Genomic DNA, 22,667 nt, shown 5'->3' on the forward strand with positions numbered 1-22,667 from the left:
TTACCAAGACAAACGAGCAAACCCCAAACCATGGGTTACCAAGACAAACGAGCAACCCCCAAACCGTGGGTTACCATGATAACCAAAGCAAACCCCCAAACCGTGGGTTACCACGACGAACGTTTGCCGTGCTTACAATTCTGTGGGCTCGTAGTTGAGGCAGGGCTCAGCAGCGGGGTTTTCTGATCTTGGCTGGACTTATGGGCGTGTCTGTGGGCAGCAGCCGGGGCGGCTGGGGACTGGGCGGGCTGGAGGGTCTGTCCTGGGGGGGCCTGTCTCAGCTCCCTGGGTCTCTCATCCTCCCGGAGGCTGGCTCGGGTGTGTTCTCACGGCGGAGGCAGGGCACATGTGTGGTGTTCTCGGGCCCTAATCCTGGGACCAGCTGACCATCCCTCACGGCACGCTGTCACCCAGAGTCAGGGGATGGAGACAAGGGGGGAGGTATAGGATGGGGGCTTCTTTCACTTAACAGGATGCTTTCAAAGTTCATCCATATTTCAGCCTGTTTGTAAGGTTTGCTCCCTTTTATGGCTGGATAATATCCCACTACATGGATATAGTGTATTTTGTTTATTTATTCCTCAGCTGATGGATGTTTGGGTGGTTTTCAACTTTTGGCTGTGTTGAGTGATGCCGGCATAAACACTTGTATACGAGGGTTCACCTGAACACCCATTTTCAGTCCTTTTGGGTACAGCCCTAGCGGCGGAATTGCTGGGTCAGGCGGCAGGTCCACGTTTACCCGTTTAAGGCTCTGCAAACCGCTCCCCACGTGACGGCACCGTTCCCCATCCCCTCCAGCGGTGGGCAGCGGGCCCAGTGTCCCCACAGCCTCCCCGGCACTTAGTGTTTCCAGTGTATCATGGTCACGGCCACGGCCAGGCTCGCTGGGGTGAAGTCACAGCGCCTCGTGTTTTCATTGACACGTTTCTAATGGCCAACGGTCCTGAACGTCTGCACGTGCGTCGGGCCCTTTGTGCGTCTTCTGCGCAGACCTGTCTAATCAAGCCCGGCGCTCAGCTTTACCCTGAGCTGCTTGTCTTTTTGTTACTGAGTTTTGAGTTCTTTGAATATTCTGGATATATGAGATACATGCTTTGCAAATATTTTTCACTCATTCTTTGGATTTTCTTTTCATTTGCCTGATGTGTGCTTTTTTTTTTTGCACAAAAGTCTTTAATTTTGAAGAGGTCCAATTTACCTCTCTCTCTCTCTCTCTTTTTTTTTTTTTTTTTGTTTTAATTGCTCTTTTTTTGGTGCTAAGGATTTGCTGCGTAAACTCCAAAGTTACAAATATTTACTCCTATGTTTTCTTCTAGGAGTTTTGTAGTTTTAGCTCTGACATACATGTTGAGTTATTTTTGTGTAAGGTGTGAGGTAGGGGTTTAATGTTATTCTTTTGCGTGTGATATCCAGTTGTAGGATCTTTTATATAAGTTATTTAATTGTGAGGTTATATACTTCAACCTTTCATCATGGCCATGGTTAACAGCTGGCTCGAAAGATTCCTGAAAACTTAACCGTCGGCTCTCGAGAGCCAGTGTAAGCCGGGCTGAGCTGGCTCCCGTGCGCCGCCCCCGCCCCGTCCTCTGCTGGAATCATCTCGCTGCTGAAGCCGATTCGGATTTGTTTTCTTGAGGAGCTGAGCTGGGGGGCGGGGGGAGCGCGCTCACGAGGCCCTGGGGATGGCGGCCCGAGGAGGAAGGCTCTGGAGACCCCCAATCTTGTCTGGCATCTGGCCTTTGCTGCCACGGTTCGCAAGGCATGCCTGGGACCCTCTTGCTCTCTTGGGTCTCTGCAGGCGTTTGCCCCGCAGTTCCCCTGGCCGACAGGGAACCGAGTTCCATCTGGATCCAGAGGGGCTTTGAGAGCCCCAGCTTTGAACAGAGCCTGATCCTGAGGGCGAGCAAGCGTTCTTTTTCCTTGTGGGCGGCTGGTAAAATGCAGGCTGCCCGGTCCCATTGGGGTTACAGGCGGATAACATGTAACTTCCTGTGTTAGTGTGGATGGCAAGTGCGGGATCTGGATCGTGCGTGTCCTGTGTGCCTGAGAGTCACGTTGCGCGGGGAGTCCCCTGTAAACTATGCTCAGGCTTGGTTTCTTCCTCGTTGCCTCCTGACAGCGGAGACTCAGAGCTGCCGAGTGGGACAGGCCTCGGGGGTCACTCTGCCCCTTTCACAGATCTGGGAACTGAGTCCCAGGTAAGGACAGGGGCTTGCCCAGGGGCATGGAGTCCCTGTGAACTCCGAGGACCCTGCTGAGCTGCACGACCTTCCTTTTTCATGGAGTCAGCCCATTTTCCGAGTGTCTCCTCTGCACCGGGCGCTGTGCTGGGGTCAATGACAGTGAGGAGCCTGCAGGGACCCATGTCAAGGGCAAAGACCAAGGGGCCCCTTTGGGCGTGTTAACTTAGAGGCAGGATTCCCACCCTGGATGCGAATCTCATGTTGCCGCGCGTTAGCTGTGTGACAAGTCCCTTTAACACTCCTAACATGGGGACAAGAGCACTTTTTGGGGTGGCGGGGAGGCTGTCGCCAGGCTGCCGTCGGGGGATGAACACCTGCTGGGGGGCAGGGAGTATGCGCTGTGTGATGGGAGGACCGGTGCCCATGGTGATGTTTGGTTTTGCCCACAGGTTACCCAGCGCCCTGGGTCACCCAGATGATGCGGGATGGAGGTGCCAGAACTCACCTGCCCTGCGTCACCTGCCAGGGACCGGCCAGCTCCTGCTCCGGGACCCGCGGGAGCCCCAGGTGGGCAGGCCTCGCCACACCTGACCCTGGGCCCCGTCATCCTGCCGCCCGAGCAGGGCCTGGCCCCCACCCTGTTCCTGAAGGCGCTGCCCATCCCGCTGTACCACACGGTGCCTCCCGGGGGCCTCCAGCCGCGGGCGCCCCTGGTGACGGGCAGCCTGGACGGGGGCAGCGTGCCCTTCCTCCTCAGCCCCCTGCTGCAGCCCGAAGGGCCGGGCCCCGCCCACGTCGGGAAGCCAGCGACCCCAACCCTCACCGTGAACATCGTGGGCGCTCTGCCCGTCCTGTCGCCGGGCCCAGGGCCCCCACTGGGCAGCCCCGCGAAGGCGCGCCATGCCGGCAAGCATGTGTGCCCGCACTGTGGCCGGGACTGCCTGAAGCCCAGTGTGCTGGAGAAGCACGTGCGGTCCCACACCGGAGAGAGGCCCTTCCCGTGCGCCACCTGCGGCATCGCCTTCAAGACCCAGAGCAACCTGTACAAACACAGGCGCACGCAGACCCACCTGCACAACGCCCGGCTGTCCTCCGAGTCCGAGGGCGCTGGGGGCAGCCTCCTGGAGGAGGCCGACAAGGCTGGAGAGACCTCCAGTGCCGCCGGCACGGGGGGCGGCTGGAGCCCGGGTGGGGGTGATGGGGCGCCCCCAGAGAGGCCCCTTTCTCCAGGGGTCCGGAGTGCTGGGCACTGCCCGGTGCCCCCCGCGCATCAGGCCGCAGTTGCCAAGAACCTGGATCGGAAGCTGGAAGCCGTTTGCGGCTCACAGTCCACGTCCGCTGACAGAGAGGCCCACGCGGCCAGTGCGCAGCCCAGGCGCCCACCGCCGGAGCAGAGGTCTCCCACGGGCGGCAGGGCCTGCCCCGGGCCACGGCAGCGGGCGCCGTCCTCGGACAAGGCCTGGGACACCAGGGCCCCGGAGGGCCGGCTCAGGAAGTGCGAGAGCTCGGACTCTGGCTACCTGTCCCGCTCGGACAGCGCGGAGCAGCCGCCGGCCCCCTGCAGCCCCCGGCATGGCCTGTCGGAGCGCGCGGCCACGTCCGAGGGCGAGGGCGCCAGGGCCGAGCCGGGGGGCCGGGGGCCCAGCCTGGAGCTGGAGAAGCGGCAGCTGGAGGAGCGCATCGCCCGGCTCATCTCGCACAACCAGGCCGTGGTGGACGACCCGCAGCTGGACCACGTGCGGCCCCGCAAGACGGTCCTGGCCAAGCAGGGCAGCATCGACCTGCCCATGCCCTACACCTACAAGGACTCCTTCCACTTCGAGATCCGGGCGCTGGAGCCCGGCCGGAGGGGGCCCGGCACCCTCCGCCCCGCCCGCTCCACCTGCACACCCCCGGACAGGGTGCGGCCCCTCTTCTTCCACTCCGTCCCCACGCAGCCCTCCACCGCTGTGGAATGCGTCCCTGTCACCAGGAGCAACTCACTGCCCTTCATCGAGGGCACCAGGACGTGGCCGGAGCCGCCGGACCCCCAGGACGGCTGTCCCAGGAGGCAGAAGCCTCTGAGCCCCAGGCCCACCCCTGCCCGACTGGCAGACGTCCCCGGCGGTCACCCCCGGGCCCTGGTGAGACAGGCTGCGGTGGAGGACCCGGCGTGCCCCCCTGCCAGAGACGCCATGACCCCTACAGAGGACCTGGCTGGAAAGAGGGCCGTGGCAGGGGGCGACGCTGCTGACAGCGGCCACGCGGCCCGGAGGAAAGGCGGCCAGCGGCGGCTGCAGATGTTCTCCCAGGAGAAGTGGCAGGTGTACGGGCGGGAGACCTTCCAGCGGCTCTACCAGAAGATGAGAGCCGGGCGCCAGGGCGGCAGGAAGGCGAGGGCGGGGGGCGTGGGATGTGGGACGGAGCGGGACCTTCCTCCGCAGGAGGAGGCGGCGGGCGGCGAGGGCGCAGCCCCGTCCCAGGACAGGAGCACCCCTGTTTGTGGGGACACTTCTGTGGGGACCCGGCAGGGACCTTTGGGAAGTCCACCAGCCACCGAAGGCTTCGTGGTGACTGAGCCCCTGAGGCAGAGGGAGACACGCGCCGGGGCAGGAGGCAGTGAGCCGCCGGGGGGCAGCAGGTCCACGTCACCCCCTGCCCTCAGCTGCAGAGAGCCCCCCAGTTTGGGCAGCAAGAGCCCTGTGCTTCCTCCACCTGGGAGGCTGGAGGTGAGGTGTCTGTTGCCCCCAGTATCTGGTCCCCTCAAAGGTGGGGACCCAGAGACTCCTATGCTGGTTTTGCCAGACCCCAAGCTGGAAGGAGACCCCCTGGGTGGTGGGGACACGAAGGAGCCCTGTGCCCAGGCCCTCACCACCCCGAGACGGCCCGGCGGGAGCCCTGGGGAGCCCCCGCCTGCGGAGCAGCAGCTGCCCTCGGAGAGGAAGAAGCTGAGGGTGGATAGGCCGGGCAGGCCGGAGCAGCGGGTGCCTCCGGAAGCGGGGGGCCCGGCCGCAGGGCCCCCTGGGCAGGCCGCCTCCCTGCCATCCTGGGACCCGGACAGCCACCCTGGGGACAAGCCAGGGGGACGGCGCAGGAGTGCAGAGGGCACTGGGCAGGGCATGGCCACGCCCTTGGAGGCCTCAGGTGCCTCTTCTTCTGCCTCCTCAGGGGCCCCAAAAGCAGCGGGGCCGAGGGACAAGGAGCCTGTGCTTGGTCCTGCAGCTGCAGGCTCTGGGGACCACTTCCCGCTGGCGCCCCAGCCTCGGGGTCCCGACGTCCCCGCGGCCCCGACAGACGCCACCTTTCCCCCCAGGTACCTTCTCAGGTTACCTCGGGGAGAGACCCCCTCGCCCCCGCCTGGTGCCCAGGGGACCCTCTGTAGCAGCGGGCGGCCCGGGGACCTGGCCTCGGCTGCGGGCTCAGGGCCCAGGACCCCCCCGCCTCCCCGCCTGGCCGCAGGCCCGGCCGCAGGAGGAGCAGGCAGCTCCGGGGAGGACCCCGGCTGGCCCAGGCCGCGGGGCCGGAGAAGGGGGGTGCCTGGAGATGGGGAAGGAGGCGTGGGCACCAGCACCCCAGGAGCTAGGGAGTCTCCTGGCCCGAGCGTTGGGGCCCCCAGGGAGATGGCCTCTGTGCCGCCCACCTGGGCCTGTGACCCCCTGAAGAGCGAGGCCCCTGACCCCCTGGGGCCCCCCTCTGCGGGCAGCACATGGGCTGGGGGCCAGCCCTCCGGGGGTGCCCCGAGTCCCCGGCCACTCAACAGGGACGTGGGGGAGACTGCTGAGAACGCCCCGGAAGACCCTCCTCCAGGGGCCCCAGCAGGACAGCCTCCTTGCCGCGCCCCCCAGCCCAGCCCCGTCCTCTCGGCCCTCCTGCACCCGGGCTGGCCTGGGCCGGCCTCGGGCACCCCCCAGGGCCCCTTCCCCTCGCTGAGGGCCGAGCCCCAGCTCACCTGGTGCTGCCTGAGCCGCAGCCTCCCGCTGCCCACGGAGCTGAAGGAGAAGACCGCGTCCGTGTGCTGGGCGCTGCACCGCCCCAGCGGCAGCCTCCCGGGCCCGGGTCCGGGCGCCCGGCCGGTGAGCAGGGCCGCGTTGGGACGATGGACCGGGACCGGCCCGGCAGAAGGAGGGGAGACACCGCTGTGGAAGGTAACCCGGCTTTGCCTGGGGCCCTGGGCGGTGGGAGCTTGCTCAGCAGGGGAAGCCCCCACCTGAGGCCTCCGCGCCCATTAGAATGGCTCCCCAAGGGTCCCCGAGGGAAGCTGGGGCCTCCACATACAGGGCAGGGCGGAAGGAAGGCCAGAAACGCACAACAAAAGAAAATCATGAAAAAATAAATCTCGAAGGAGAGAATTACTGTACCCGAGACTCTGGGTGAGATCCTTTTCCTCACTAGACATAAAATTTAACACTGAGCTTCCTGGTAACAGAGGTGAAAAGTGAAATAAAACACTGCTCAGGAGAGCTGAGTCATCTAAGGTTACAAACCAGAAACTCTTATTGAGAGACAGACTCCAGACAAAACAGACAAACAGACAGAAGTGCCTTTTAAAAGGCAAGAGTTATTGTACCAGAGATTCTGGAGAAATAATTCCTAGGACCCGATTCCATTTACCTCCAAGTAGCCTGGGACCAGTGACCGAAAGGGGAAGGAGCTGGGGACTCTGGTTGAACGATACGTGCACAGTCCCATCTTGAGAGCGGGTCCCTTCTCGATTTAATAATTGGGGGTGTTGTCCTTCTCTGGGGTGCCTCAGATCAGGGCCTCCCCACTAATTTCACCGTGGGGGACAATGACAGGCAGGCCCTGAGGGAGTGGTAACATCTTCCTGAGGTAGGTGGATTAACCCTTTGAGTGCCAACATGGCTGGGAAAGACGCTGACAAATTTTCCCAAGAGTGCCCGCGTCGCTGCCAGCGACTCTGTTTTCGATGGCTGGAAATGTAAATAACAACGGAATAATTCGTGCTTCATGTTCTGTTTCTTCTTTTGTACCTCGGGTTACATGGTGATATAACTTTTTCTCAGGTTGATCCAAATTTTGAATTTTTCTGCTTGTTCAAATACTGATATATTAATTCTGTTGTAATTTTTACTTACATTTTAAACGGTCCCTGTCATTTCATTTATCTTTGCGATAGTCACTGAAACTCCGCGTGGTGTGCGCGACACGGAGGCTTCTGCTGATGGGCCGTCCCATCGCGTCCCGGTGCCACGTTAGCGCTTCCTCTGGGGTCTCGGCGGAGCAGGTTTAGTGCTCTCGCGAAGGAAACGTGGGGAGTCCTTGAGACATTGACCCCTCATATGGAGAGACAGGACCCTGCCCATGGATGCGGTACAGAGCGGGGGTGTGCCATGTTTGGCTCCCTTCTTGCTTGTTATCCATGCTGCTATGTGCTTTTTCACATTATAATCATAGGTTTTATATTACACCATATATTATACTTCAAAAACCATATCGAAGGAAAGAATTTTTTTCTAAAATAATTGTTATAATAAAATAATTTTAATGCAATAATAATTGTTTTTGCTACCTTGCGCCAAAGAACACGGCTTACAGAAGAAGAGGGTATTTACTCTATGTTGTGGGATTTTCAGCAAATTATTATGAATAATAATGTTTTTATAGACATTTTTCATAAACCCTGCATTTCTCAGCAAAATAGCCTGGCATTTCTCCCACGGATTTTAGCAACGACGCATGGCACTCAGAGGGTTAACAGAGAAGGTGCCAGGCCTGGGAGAGGGGTAGGCTGGGCCGGTTTGGCCCCTCTTCCTCCGAAGGGGACCAGGCCCTGGGCGTGGGGTCCCCGCGAGGGAGAGGGAAGGATGCCGAAGAACGGGCCATGGTGTTCCCTGGGCCTTCCGTGAACTCCAAACACCTGGGTTTTCCTCTGTGGATCCAGCCTAGGCAGGGTTCCAGAAGGTTCCTCCCAGGAACCCTGGGCGGTGCCGCATTTCCATGCCTTGATTTCCCCAGACAGGCATCCTGTCTGCAGAGAGAACCCTTCTGTGTGTCCCCACCGGGAGGGCTTTGAGCGATACGATGCCAACATGCCTGGTATTTTCAGCTCTCCTACCCAACAGCCCCAGGGGTGACGTCCGGGGACCCAGGGTCCAAGGCCGCACGGAAGAAAGGACCACCTCGGAGGAGGGCGCAGCTGTCCCGTGGGAGCAGCAGGCAGAGAACACCGAGAAGGTAGGGCGTTTGGTCCCCGCCGGCGTGGGCGCGTGCGCCTCTCGTGTTGGGAACTGCAGACCGCGGGTTCCCCAAGCCCCCAGGAAAAACTTCACATGGGGTTCAAGAGGCATCTCTGTGCTCCAGAGACAGCATTCCTGTTCAGGAGCTGGGGTCCGGGGCTTCACAGTTAAGGGGCTCAGTCTGTCCCCCGGCCGTCCGCCCTGCACGGTCCCGCCGGCTGGGTGGTTTCCAAGGGAGCCTTTCGAAGGCCAGGAATTTGGCAAATACTTGAAATAACTGAGCTGAAGCACATCATCCATCTGAGTCTAGAAGAGAGGGCATGTTAATTATTTACAGCTTTTATGGCTTTTTTAATTATGTAAGCGATGCATGGCCTTTGCAGAAAAATTAGAGAGTACAGATGAGCAGAGCGAAGACAATAAAACACCCCCGTCACCTCGCCGCCAGAGATAATCAGCGCTGACATTTAGGTGTGTGCTCATCCAGACTTTTCTCTGCGCGGTGTGCGTGCTCATAATATACCCGGGACGAACGGGGGGTGGGGCTGGTGGGGGGGTGGACACACGGACTTAAATTCCAGTCTTGGGTGGTCTCGCCTTCCGCTCACGAGCCTCCAGGCTGCCCTGGCGCACGTTACAGATCAGACCCTTCCCACCCCTGCTCCCTCTTGCCTCAGCGCCGCCCCCGGCTCGCTAACCCTCTCCCGTCCCTAACAGGGCTCTGACCCCACGTCCCTGAGACCCTCTGGCCTTCCTGCTGCATGCCCCCCGCCGCCCCCCGCCGCCTCCCCTTCCCGGAATGCTCAGCCCCTCCCCAGTCCCCCACCACTACTGTCTCCATTGGATGCAAAGCCTAGACATTCCTCAAGAGGCAACGCCAATTCCTCATTGTCCTGCTCAGACCGCGTGGCTGGAAGTGACACCCTCTCCTGAGGGCCTGCCCTGCTTTAACTTCTGCCGGGACCCGGCGCCCGGAGCTGCCATTGCTGAGCACTGCCCTGTGCCCGGCACGGTGGCACCACTCCCACGTTCCTCCAGAGGAGACCGAGACACAGAGAGGCCAGGTGACCTCCCAGGGACCCTGATCTGAGCCGACAAGTCTTACCCAGAGCCCATATGCCAGGCAGCGGCTTGCCCGGGGCTCCCCAGCCAGCTGTGGGCGCTAGAGTCCCCTGGGGTTTTCTGCAGTTTCCTTGGAGGGGCGATGCTTTGCTCTGTCTCAGACCGTGCCCTGTCCTTCCCAACGCCTGTCGTCCCTCTGACCCAGTCTTCTGCTGCTTCTTTCCTTTCTAAGGACTCTGGTGGCAAACGGAGCTCGCCCCGATAATCTCACCATCTGCTGCACCTGCAGTCACACCTGCAAAGTCCTTTATGCCATGGAAGGCAACCTATTCACAGGCTCTGGGGATTAGGGTCTGGACATCATTCCTCTGCCCACCACCCCATCCCTCCGTCCATCATCCACCTGTCCATCCACTCAGCAACCCTCCCATCCCTCCATCCACCCACCCACCCATCCACCCACCTATCCATCCATCCATCACCCATCCATCCATCCATCACCCATCCACCCATCATCCATCCATCCACCTACCCATCCATCCCTCCATCCATCCATCAGTCACCAACCCTTCCATCACCCGCCCTTCCTCCCTCACGCCCATGATTGTGTACATGCCTGTATATCTCAGTTTACATATCCACCTGCCCACTCACGTATGTATGCACACACCTCTATCTGTCACCCACCAACCTGTGTGTTCTCGCCTCAAGAAAGAAGCCTAGTATTTTAAATTCACGTCCCCGTTTCACTTCGGTTGTCCTTATGTTCTACGGACAATGAAATACGGTAGCGCAGACCCCACCCCCCCAGGCCTCAGCTCATGGGGGACGGAGAGATGCGCATGTCAGAGCACCTGTTGTCTTTTTCTCTTGTTTTGAAAACAATAACAAAAGCAGGATAGCTCAGAAAATATATAACAGACTCCTAGGTAATGATTCAGAATTAAAAAGTAAAACACATAGAACGTTACTTTATGTATTATGTAAAATAAAATAAAAAACAGATGGTAATTACATAGTTTTATGTATTTGACACCAGTTATTTTAACTCATGGTTTCCATCTTTTGCAAATCAATGTATCCAGTAATAATATATAGTAACATTGCTTTCTGTCTTTAAAATGTGTATGTAAATATCATACTCAATTTATTGTCCTCCAAATTGACTTTTAAGCTCAATATTAGGTTCCTGAAGTCCTAGCCAGCTGTTGCCTCAGATCAAGTTCATTACCTGCACTGCTGTAGTGCGCGCCATCCCATGAGCGTAACCCATTCTATTTTTTATTTCCTAACTTGGGGGCATTTAATTTGTTTCCAATTTGTTTCTGCTTACTCTGCAATGAGCGTGTGGACGCCTGCCTCCTTAGGTGCAGTGCGGGAGGCGTTCTAAGAAATAGTCCTAAACGTGGGGCCACTGGGTTATAAGATAATCACGTCTTCGCCCTGACAAGCTGTGGCCGAGGACCCGTGCACAGCGGCCGCGTCACTCGTCATCCACTGAACACCTGCTGCCCCGGGAGCGAGCGGCGGCCCCGAGCCCACGTTCTCACGAACGTTTGCGCTGAGCCGGTTTTAAAATGCTTTTCCATCCAGACTTTGTAGGATTCTGTGCCTGTTCTAGACCTGCCTCCGGTCTTTGCCTGCTCCCCGGATTGCAGGGGTCAGGCTCACATCTGTACTTGCCCCTGGCTGCCCCCGGCAGGGCTCCGGCGCCCTCACCTTTCCCCGCGGCGGGCCGTCCTTCCGAGCTTGCTCGCTTCTGTTCGTGAGAACTTCCTTTAGAGAGGAAAGTGCTCACTCGTCATCAGGCCGAGCGTACACTTTCTCCCTCCTTTGTTCCCAAACGGTCCTGCCGTGGAGGAGGGTTCCTGGGCGGAGCGCGGTCCCAGGTGGGCCTTGACCCCCAGCGTGGAAAGTGCGACCGCGGTCCGCTTCCGCTCCCTGCTTCGTGCTGGAGAAGTCAGCCTTAGTCTCCCCCTCCGTCCCTGGAAGGGCTTTCATCTCTGGCTACTTCTAAGATCTCCTTTTCATCTTTGGCGCGCCACACGCTTCCTTTGATGTCTCGAGGGGCGGGTTCCTTTCATTTATTCCATTAAGGATCCGCTGGGCTTTGATCATTTGCGGCTGGGTGGCGACTCAGGAAAGCCTCAGGTGTCGCTCTTCAAACACCGCCTCTCCCCGGCTCCCCGCCCTCTCCGTCTGGAACATGGAAATAATGCACCGTAGCTGTCCTCTGTCATCCACGCCCCTTAGCCTCCCCTTGCAGTGACTTTGGTTCTCTGTGCTGTAAGATAGATACTTGGTTCAGATCGATCATTAAAGTCTTGCTAATTTTCTTAATCCACGGACTTACTTTTTTAAAAGCTCCAATGAGACCTATTGGACTTTAGTGTTATGCCTATTCAAAGTATGCAATTTAATAAGTTTTGACACCTGGGCACACCTGGGCAACCAGCAACCACCGCCAGGTTTCCATGTGTCCCTTTGTGGCTTCTCCTCCTGCCCACCTGGTACTCTGCCAGCCCCAGGTGGCCACTGGTGGGTTTTCTATGGATTTGTTCACGTCTTCTAGAATTTCATAGAAATAGCATCATGCACTATGGGGGGGGGGGGCTTTTTTTCACTCAGCAGGTCTATTTTGAGGTTTGTCCATGTTGCTCTGTGTATGATAATTCATTCCTTTTTATTGCCAAGTAGGATGGATGTGTCTCAGTTTGGTTACATATCAGTTTGTAGACATTTGGTTTTTCCGGTTTGCGGCTGTTACACATAAATCGATGATAAGTATTTCTGCTCGTGTCTCCGTATGGCTGTAGGCCTTCAATTTTCTTGGGTAAATACCAAAGAGTAGAATAGATGGATTATTTGGTAGATGCATAAATAATTTTTTGAGAACCCGCCGAACTATTTTCCAAAGGGGTTCCGTTCTTTTCCGTTCCCCCTAGCGGGGCAGAGGGTGCCCCTTGCTCCACGGCCCGGCCAACACTGAGCGGGGCCGTTCTCTTTGATTTTTACTCTTATTTTCAATCTTTTCAGAAAACTTACTCTTTTTTCTTTCGCATCTGATTACGCCGACAGAGGATGTCTCGGCAGGTCCGACTCTGTGTCACGTGCGAGCTGTCACCAAGGGTAACCTGTTTCCTCGTTTGTCCCTGGGTTTATGACCGTGAGCTAAGGTGTTTGGAACTTTGAGACTTGGGTCGGGGGTGGGTTTCTTCAGGGATGATACGTTTTGCTTCCCCGAGGGGCCTGGCGGCACTGTCTTATCACTTAGATGAAATAAAATTGTTGGTTTTAGGCTTCTTCATGTCACCGCGTAGCGTGAATTTCAACAGCACCCCCCTGAGAAGACCGTCTCGTTGCTTTGAAGCCGACACACTTCGTCCCCTGGGCAGGTGGGGATGGCAGGGGGCCTGGTGTCTGCCTCACCCATGTGTTGAGGGTAGGGCCTTCAGAGGTTTCAGCCGTGTGTAGGGACGGAGGTGATGCCTTCCACCCGGCTGTGCCTGAGGGCAGAGCCTGGGTCTCAGTCCTGGTCCCACCCCAGCAGACCATGGACGTGAAAGCTCACACGCACCCCGAGAGCCGCCGCAGATGGAAGCGCTCCCACCTTCCCAGGTTTCCGCGTTCACTGGCTTTTTGATTTTTAAATGGAACTTACCTTCTAATCAGAAAACCCATACATTTCAGCATGTTTGAAACATGTTGCTATTTTAATCTGCCTTTTGAGTCGTGGACGAGCGCGGGCGCAATGCCAGTCGGTCAGAGTACCTGCTGTCGGCGAGGGTTCCCGTTTCCTGGCCTTGTTTACCTTCCACGTGTTGTCAAGAAGCGGCAATTCTAACGGAGGGAGGGGCAGCTGCCTTTTTCTTTGTGACGATTACTTTTGGCCTCGCTTTAGATGCCTTTCCTCACTCTCAGTCACGAACACAAAAGTGCGTTCTCTTACGTCCTCTCTGTGTCGCGTGAGGAAGAATTTAGTTTGGTCCACACAAACGGATATAAACCGTGGGTCCGATTTGGCTTTTGACCAGTTTCCATAGGCCCTTGGGAGAGAGGAATAGCTTTTACATTTTTAAAAAGGTATATAATGTATACTCATCGATGTACACTCACATGTAGGAGGAATATGTCTCAGAGATTGGATGTGGCCTGCGAAGTCTAAAATAGTTATCATGTTTATTATCTGGACCTTTCTACAAAAGGTCTGCAGGCTCCTAAATCCATCATTTCTCTCCGCTCTCATTTGCTCTATTTTAGCTCCGCGCTTGTACTTGGGTTTTCTTCCGGAGGCTTCTGGTCTGTTTCATCCGCCCCTCGGTCTGTTGTCCACCCCAAACGCCACACGTCGTGAAAACGGCTGTTTTCATTAGTGAGAGCCCGTGGATCAAAGGAGAGGGTTAGAAAATGCAGGATGCGCTCTTGGGGGGGAAATGGAAAACGTGGAAAATTCGGACCTGGACACCTAGTTGCCCTGACTTTGGCTGGAGGCACAGAGAACTCACCGGTGTGTCCCTGCTGTGCCCAAAGCCAGCGCCGGGCCATGGGATGGGACCTCATTGACAACTTTGGGTCTGTGTGCCGAGCTGTAGGGACCACGAAACACCCAGGGACTTGTTCGTGGAAGGTCTGCACCAAGAATCCCGAAGTCCCCGGTGGATCGGCAGGAGCTCAGAGGAGACGGGAGGGGTGGGGGAGAAGGGCCCTCGGTGGACCCTAAAACATATGTTACCCACCGAAGAGGACAAGAGTCTCATTCTCGCCATGGATGGCGTTTGTCCTGACAAAGCAGATGTTCTTCTGTCTGCTCACTTAGTCATGACACATGTTACTTGTGTGACAAGATCCCGCTCCTGGTAATGAAAGCGCCGCTTCTGAGTAAGATGGGGACACCAACCTAGAGATGTGACGTCCACCGGCACAGATGGGCGAGACCCTTGTCACAGTCACTGCGGAACCGGAAGCTTCCACCAGGGTCCCGGGGTCCGCTCAGTGGGACCCAGAGGGCCTGCCACACCTCCGCGCCACTCCTCTTTGCGTTGCTGTTCCCTTTGGGGCCAAGAGAGGACGGCAAGAGGGATCATGTGAACATGTGTGAGGCAGGCGTGCTAGCCCACAGGACCCCCTTTTTGGGGCAGTGTGGGGTTGAGGCGGCAGGGTAGCCCGTGCCTTTCAGTTGGCACCAAGATACCTGACAAAAGTCTCATCCTGCTCCTTTTGTGAGCTTCCCACTGGACTCCGGTCAATGCCAGTGTCCCCTGAGGTCTTGACCTTGGCCAACAAGCCTCAGTGTCCCTGCTGGAGCTGAGGTGGGGTAAGAAGGCTTTTCCTGGTCGTTCTCCCCTGAGGTCTATAAACAAAGAGATTGTGCTGGTCTTGCACCTCTGTCAGTAACGTCGGCTCTTCCGGGAAGACCTGCAGAGAGAGACCCAGATGGCAGCGGGGGTGCTGAGTGCAGGGCTGTACTGGGTGGCCAGAAAGTCCATGTAGCTTTTGTTCTGTAAAATAAAAGACACGTTTTTCACTTTCACCAATAACTTCATTGATGTGGGTCTTTTGCGTGTGTCGGCTGTCCCCCACGTGGTAGGACGTTGATGGTTCTTAGTTAATGTCTCAGTTGGATCGCTATCAACTTCAGCAGGTCCGCCCGACCGTGGAGCACCGCCCAGCGACAGATCTCCAGCCCGAAACCGCGCACAGCACTTCCGACAGGTTTGATCAGGCCCAGCCCCTCCTCCACACACGGCTCAGGTCCTTGCTTGCATTTCCGTTGCGTGTTTACCTTTCCTGAAACAGTAAAGCACCATGCGCCGAACATGTTGCACGTTTTCTTCCGTCTTCAATATTAACGTGGCTGCGCAAAACTTCACGCATTTTGATTAAGTGTTTTAAAAATGCACGCTGGTATGACAGCCGCCACAACACCATCTAACAAAATTGTTTTGAAGGAAGTTAAAGACGTCTAAGGGCTACTGGACCCATCTTTTAGAAAAAAAACCATACGAACTTTTGGCCAACCCAATGTTTAAAACTGGGGCCTAAAATGGCAGCTCTTTCTTTCTTTCTTTCTTTCTTTCTTTCTTTCTTTCTTTCTTCCTTCCTTCCTTCCTTCCTTCCTTCCTTCCTTCCTTCCTTCCTTCCTTCCTTCCTTTCTTTCTTTCTTTCTTTCTTTCTTTCTTTCTTTCTTTCTTTCTTTCTTTCTTTCTTTCTTTCTTTCTTCTGCAACACAGGCCAGCTAAAAGCAGAAAATTAGGCATGAACACAGACAGCAAGATGGCTCTCATGACCATGGCCTTGAGTAAAAACGAAGCAGAAAGAGAGCGCCTCTCGCACAACGTGACGGGCAGGAGTGGCTGCCGTACTGAGGGGGACGCGTGCGTCTGGATGGACGCTTGTCCAGCACGCCCCGGCGAGTGTCTCTGGGGAAGGCAGGCGAACGCAAGTCAGAGGGAAGAAGGGGAGACACTCCGATCACGTCGGGGGTTGAGCTCCCTGGAAGCAGAGCCTGGGGAGGGCATTGCCGTCAAGGGGTGTGCAGGAGGCGGGGCTGCCCCGGCAAGGGAAGAACTGACTGGTGCCCGGTCCTGCCTGACCCCATGGGGAGACTGTCCTGCTCTGCGGCAAAGGAATTACAGCCTGTGGTTCACAGCTAAGGGCCTTCCCTGGGGGCGAGGGGTGTGTGCAGACTGCCCGGCCCCTGTGGGCCAGCCAGCTCCCGCCTGCGCAGGGCAGCTCCCCAGACAAGGGAGCGGGCGCACGTCATTAGCAGCCAGCACTCTGGCGGCCGGGCATGGGCGTGCCGCCCGGTGGGGGTGACAGGCCCTTCCAGCCTCTGCTACACAGAAGAGGCCTGGTGGCCGGTGACCGGTGACGGCCGGCAACCTCCCCCGCCCCCCCCCCCCCCCCGGCTGCTCATTCCCGGTGGGCATGCTGTGCCCGGGGAGGGGGGCTGCACAGGAATGTTTGGGGAGAACCCAGGAGAGAGCGCAGCAGACCCTGCCCATGGTGAAGCGAAATACTGCTTTGAAGGGGACCCCAAGACCCACGAGGACTCCCCCCAAGGGCAAAGGGTCCAAGTTCCACCCTAACGAGATCTGCCCCAGGCTCCTAGCTGTTTTCGCTGAGCGGAGTGCCTTGATCCTCTGTCGCCCCAAAGCCAAAGCTCCCTGTGCTTCACGCTGGGCCCTTCTAACACTCGCTGACTTGGGCGTCACCCACGGACGCGGGGCAAAGGTGACTCAGCGCGGAGAGTCCTCCCCGTGACCCCGCACCTTCCTTCCTTCCTTTGTCTCCGCACGTCGAGGCCGTTCTTGGCCCGGCCGGCTCAGGGGTGTGTGAGGCTCGAACCACGGCCCTGGCCCCGGCTCAGAGAGCAGGAGCCTGCGACCCCGACGCACAGGGACAGCCTGCTTCCAAGGACGAGGCAGGCGCTCGTGGGCCGTGACAGCGCCCGCCCCCGGCCAGGGAGGCAGCTGTGCCCGTGAGCGGCACTTCGCCCAAACCCAGAGCCAGAAACGACGGACAGAAGGTCACGTTCCCGCTGCTGCTGCTGTCGGAACCGGCACTGAGAGGACCCCGCGTTTGTCCTGCGGAGCTGAGTTAAGGTCCTGCCAGCACCCCGGTGACCACAGGACTGCGGCTGGATGGCGGCAGAGGCTCAGACACGCGAGGGAGGCACGCGGCCCAGCAGGTCGCCTCGCCGTCCTCCGTCCTCCACCGCCAGTGGTGCTGAGGAGTGTGGCGGGCATCGAATTCTTGTGAACTGAGGCTTAAAACGGGAACAAGGCCTTGACCAGGCGGCTAGAACCGGGGCAAAGACCTTTCCAACAAGCTGACCACCGACAGCAACCTCTGCTCATCGGCGCGGAGCCCTGGCCGGGGAGCCTAGCCCCCAGCGGCCCCCCTGAGCCCCGCACGGGGGCCGCTCTGTGCCTCAGTTCCTCCACCTGCTCCATGGGGGCGCTAGACTAGCCTGCTGGTCTCTTTGGTTGCGTGATTCTGTTAGAACAAGTTCTGAGCCCGCATGCTGATAAATGCAGAAGTGTTCATTTACACATGCAACGTGTGTGTCTCCCATCAGTGTCCTGTGTACACTATAAAGGGCATGCAGCAGTGGGCACACGAGTTTCTAGATGAAAATACAAGTAGGAGCTCTAGAATCTTCTCTCCCTACGATTCCTACGCCCTCACTCTGAGATGCGAAACTTTCACTTTGGAGATTAGCCCAGGAGATCTGGAGAGGCTTCTCTCGATGGAAAGTCTGTGACGCCCATTTTTTCAGAGGAGACCCTTTAGACCTGGGCCGTCCAATACGGGAGCCACGAGCCGTGGGTGACTATTTAAATTCATTGAAATGAGATAACATGCGACACGCGGTTCTTCAGATACACTAACTGCATTTCAGATGCCCAGTCGTTCAGTGGTTAGTGTACTCCCTGGGTCGGTGCAGGTTCCAGAACGTTCCATCATTGCGGAAGCGTCTGTCGGACGGCCTGTCCATTCAGGAGCCGGGGCCCCAGGGTCTGGTGTTTGCCTGCAGCGCAGGCTGTGCACCGCGCAGCACTCTCTCATTTGGCCCCTACAATGACCTCACGACTTAGGTCCTATGATTGTCCCCATGTCAGGGAGGAAAAAGGAGGAGAGGAGGGGTGAAGCGTTCCTAAGACCCGGCAATCTACTGAGAGGTCAAGCCTCTGCGTTCCTGAGCGTCACTGTTTGGGGATTTTCTGCTTGTGAGCTTCTGGGTGCCTGCTGCCAAGGCTGGTCACTGCAGTGTGTTTCTCTGTCCCGCAGGTACAGAGGGAGCTTCTTGCCGGGTCACATGCAGCTCAGGGCGAGGAGACTACGCAAGCCACTCTGGGTGCTGAGGAAAGACTCCCATCGTCCCCCACTTGAGGGGCTGGAGCCGCGCAGGACCCTGGGGCAGGCTGCTGCAGACGTGGCAGGTAACACTCTCCTTGCGGGTGAATCCACGTTGGCCATGAGAAGGCCCCGGGCTGCGGGGGTTGCTGGAGGAGCAGGAGACATCCGTGGGACAGTGAGCGCGACCCTGAACTAGGGGACGGGGCACTGGGTGAGAACACGCAGTGAGACTGACTGAGGATCCGATACTGGGAAGCCGATGGGCGTCCTTGAGTACCAGCCGTGTGTACGGGGTGCTGGTTCCTGGCAGGGCCCGGGAAACGTGAGTCACAGCTCTCGGGGCCCCCACCTTCCCTCACCTTTACGAAAGGTCGTTGATTCTTTCCGGGGGCATTGTGAGGCTGAAAGAGGTCAGCGGCTGGGCTTGCGCGTCAGCGTGGGGTACAAGTGTAAGTGGCCGTTCCGCGTGAGAGCGGCAGGGAACATTGCTTACCTGCGAGGCGGCAAGAGGCCCCCTCTCCATGCTCGGAAATGAATCAAGGCCGAACTAATGGGGACCGCTTCCCGGAACGTGGGCTATTTTAAGTTGTACTCACTGGGCAACCAGCACAAATTGCCTCACTCCTCTGGGCCCCCATTTCCTCTCCCTGCCTCCCCTCTCCCTGGTGGTAATGAGCCCCGACTTCGCCTTGCTTGCTGAGTGTTACCGGGAAAAGTGAAGCCCTTCTGTGCGAAGGCTGCAGGGCCCCAGCTGGCCCACAGCGACTGAATTACCATCCTTCCCTGGCTGCTTGTTGTCTGTTTGGCTCAAGGGCTGACCCCGGGCTCGGTCTGATGGCTGAGGTTTGGCTCCCTGGGGACACCTCCTCCTCCAGCACCCCCTACAGGCAGGTAGTGTATCCCTGTGCTTCCCCTCCACTCCCGGCCCCCAACGGCCAAAGCCCTTTCCAACACACAAGGACAAAGATTATTTCTCAGAATGGAAGTGAAGGCAGACACGTGCTGAACCGGATGGTCAATGGTGGATCGGAACGCGTTGTATTTGTGGAAGGGGAGAGGTTAAGGTCGCGTAGGAGAGGCTGTGGTGGGGTGGGATGGGGGAAGGCAGAAATGCGGTCAGGGAACCCCACTGCGCCCCATCTTCACTGTCTGTGCTCCTCACGCTCCCCTCCCTTCCCTTCCTCCTTCTCAGACAGATACAGCCAAAGGACTTGCCTGCCCACTGGGGTGTGTTTGGGTGACATCACCCCCCCCGCACAACGCAGCAGACCCACCCCTGGTCCCCACAGTCAGAGCTTTCCCATCAGCTCCCTCCCAAGCACCTTAAAAGGGCCAAGTGAAGCTGCCCCTGGATATTTGCCCCCGCCTCCATGTTTATATTCCTGAGGTCCCAGCTGGGCGCCAGAGGGGGGAAACGGGAAGCCGTGCGCCAGATAAATGTACCGGGGAGGACACCCTTTGCCCGAATCGTGATGGGCGTGTCATTGGCGGGTGGGTTAGCTTCCTCCTCGGAATCGTCTGTCTGTCCGGCTAAGCTTCGATGTAGGTCTTACCTACCCAGTGGCTCAGTGTCAGGGTCAAGTGAGCTACTGTGTGTGGGGGGTGCTTTGCAGACTCTATAGCAGATGGGTGTTGGCTGTCACTGTCTGCCGGGCAGGATGAGCATGCGTGCATATGAATGGGCGTCTGCCGGATGCCAGGAGAGCGGGGGACACGCGGTAATGAGGGTTTCTGTTGTGTGGCAAAGGACAGGGTCGGCGTTCGGGGAAGAACCCGAAGGGGTGGGGTTTCTTGGGAGACAAGGGCTTTTTCTGAGCGTTCAGATGCAGGGAGAGTAGAACGGAGACTTTCTGGACTGGGAAGTAGTCAAGAAGTCTCAGGGGTGAGAACGGGGAACCTGGGGAGGGTAGACTGAGTCCAGGTGGGCTGGTGTCCACTGGTGCCCACGCAGGATGTGGGGAGCCATTGAGTCCACTCTTTCTCCTCAGATGCCACGGGGCTAACTTCCTAGGGCTGCTGAGGAAGTTGCCGGAAACTTGGTGGCTTAGAACAACAGCATCTATTCCCTTACAGTTCTTCTCTCACCAAAGACGTAGGGGAGGCTGCTTCCTGCCTCTTTCAGCTCCGGGCGCTGCCAGGCTTCCTTGGCTTGTGGCTGCAGCCTGCAGCCTCTGCTCCCATCTCACACGGACTCTCCTCTGCGTTTCTGTGTGTCAGATCTCCCTCGGTCTAAGGAAACTCGTCATTGGATTTGGGGCTCACCCCAAATCCAGGACTATCTTATCTTGAGGTTCTTCATGTAAAGACCTTGGCAAAGACCCTTCTTCCAAGGCCAGTGTCACGGGTTCTGGGGATCCTATCTTTTATCTTGGATGTATCTTTTGGGGGACCCACAACTCAACCACTACAGCACTTTTACGACCTTCTCCTCTCTGTGGACCCACGGAAGTGACCCCCAAATGCATTCCCAAGTGAGAAGGGCCACGGGGCACACGGACATTCGGGACAGTGATGTGCATCCTCTGTGCTCTCGCCGTGGGCAGTCTCGGCAGGAGAGTTGGGTTTGAAACCTAAATCAAGCCGTGATCATGAAGTCAGAACCACTCGGCCCGCCAGCCGCAGGTGCTGTCCCCCCTCGCGGAGAAGAGCCATCCGAGTGCTCCAGCCAGGCTCCACCCTAAGGTGGGTGTGCTGCGCTCTGCGCCCCGTTAGCTTTTCTCGGAAGAAGACCTTGTGGCAGGTAGGATGGCGTGGGTGGGGCCTCCACGTGGGGCTCTGTGGACCGTGTCCATAGGAGTGGACACCCAGCCACCACCTAGTGGGTCTGGCCTTGAGCTCTGAGGCTGGGGCTGCGTCATCCCAAAGTGGGGACACGTGGCTCCTTCGCCCTCCGCCCACGTGGGGCCCTTTCCACACACCCTCCGGTGGGAGTGGGTGCCTGCTCCCTACGTGCCCAGAGTGCTCATGGGCACCCAGCGGGAAAGCAGCTGAACATCACGGTCCCTCTCACCTCTTCTTCCCTTTGAAGCCCCCCTCCACCTGGGGGGCAGCCCCGCTCCCTCCCCCACAGACTGACAGTGGGCGGCTTGAGACCCCGCTATGCTGGAAGGGACTCCGCCTCTCGCCCCAGCGTTGGCTTTCACACCAACATCCAAAGCGCAAACAAGGGGGCGCTCATGACCGGCGAGTAAAACTAGACCCAAACAGGAAAAAAAAAGTCAGCCTCAGAAACAAAGTCTGAACGCGGAGCTGAGAAACGAGAGGCCATCCACAGTTTAAGTTCTTCCTGGGGACACGGCCCCCAGCAGAGGTGATACGTTTGCAGCGACAGCCGGAGTGGCGAACAATGTCTCCGCTTTCATGGTGATTATTTGAGCGGAGCGGGGGGCTGGGTCACTGGGGCCAGTTCCAAAGGGCTCCCCCCCCTTGCCAGTAGAGAGGTCCCACACGATGTCCACTAAGGGCAGGTGTGACCCGGTGGGACGTGGCCTGAGCGCTGGCCCAGGGACTGTCAATCACCCCTGCGCCTTACTGAAGTGTCGGGGGACAGGCGTGGCTGGCTGGGAAACCAGCAAGCCTGGGGGCAGGTCACGGTGGACACCGTCACGCTGGAGGGTGGCAAAGTGCATGGAGATCAATGCCGAGTGGAAATCAAAGAGGCGTGGGGACTTTATTGCCACCACCGGCCGGTGCCACTGCTTCCCAGGGGAGTGGCGGGCGCTCTGAAGAGCGAGGACTGCAGCTTCAAAGAGACTGAGAGGTGGGCCTTGGTCGCCCGCTGTTTATAAACAAAGTTCTGGTCTCCTTTGACCCGGCAGGTCCTGGGTGGGGAGGTCAGAGCTGGCTTCTCAGTGTGGGAGCTGACCTCCCATGTGTGCGGTGCATGTGCGTGTGCATGTACAGATGCGTGACGGTGCTGGCGAGCACATGCAAGTGTGTATGTTTTGTGGGGGGGGCAGGGGTTGAACCTGTTTCCTATGGCAGGACAATGATAGGGTGATCTTTTTGGGGTGACCCGAGAGGCTGTAACTTGGGGGAACATAATGAAATCTAACCAAAAAAAAAAACCAGAATGATCTTCAGAGTTGGAGGAGGAGTTTCCAATCAGAAGGCAGAGAAAATGTTGGCTCCGGTGCTTATAGGCCGACTACAATCAGTAAAATATATATATTTAAAAAAAGGCGTCAGGAACGCTTGTGTCCAGGAGCTGAAATAAGATGTTATAACTGGTTCTTTGTCCTCTTTATTTTTGGAGAATCTTCCTGTCAATAATTCATGAGGATGAGAGAGACAGGATGTTACTGAACAATATTTTTCAAAAGTATGCTTGATTTCCCTCTCTTTTCAACTATTCGGATAGCTCGGTACTAATCATTCGAAT

The 22,667-nt window shown here is 57.7% G+C and overlaps 1 protein-coding gene across 1 annotated transcript in view; it reads left to right on the forward strand.

Moving 5' to 3' along the window:
* Window positions 1-18,482, forward strand: part of ZNF831 (zinc finger protein 831) — a 31,029-nt gene extending 12,547 nt beyond the window's left edge. The window contains exons 2-4 of the mRNA XM_090285053.1: window positions 2,636-6,310; window positions 8,233-8,360; window positions 18,218-18,482. Coding sequence (XP_090141179.1) covers window positions 2,672-6,310; window positions 8,233-8,360; window positions 18,218-18,482 — 4,032 coding nt within the window. The 5' untranslated portion in view covers window positions 2,636-2,671. The remainder of the gene's footprint in view (window positions 1-2,635; window positions 6,311-8,232; window positions 8,361-18,217) is intronic.
* The last annotated feature ends 4,185 nt before the right edge of the window (window positions 18,483-22,667 follow it).

Source organism: Furipterus horrens, unplaced genomic scaffold, assembly GCF_987537825.1.
Source record: "Furipterus horrens unplaced genomic scaffold, mFurHor1.1.pri manual_scaffold_8, whole genome shotgun sequence".
Classification (NCBI taxonomy): Eukaryota; Metazoa; Chordata; class Mammalia; order Chiroptera; family Furipteridae; genus Furipterus; species Furipterus horrens.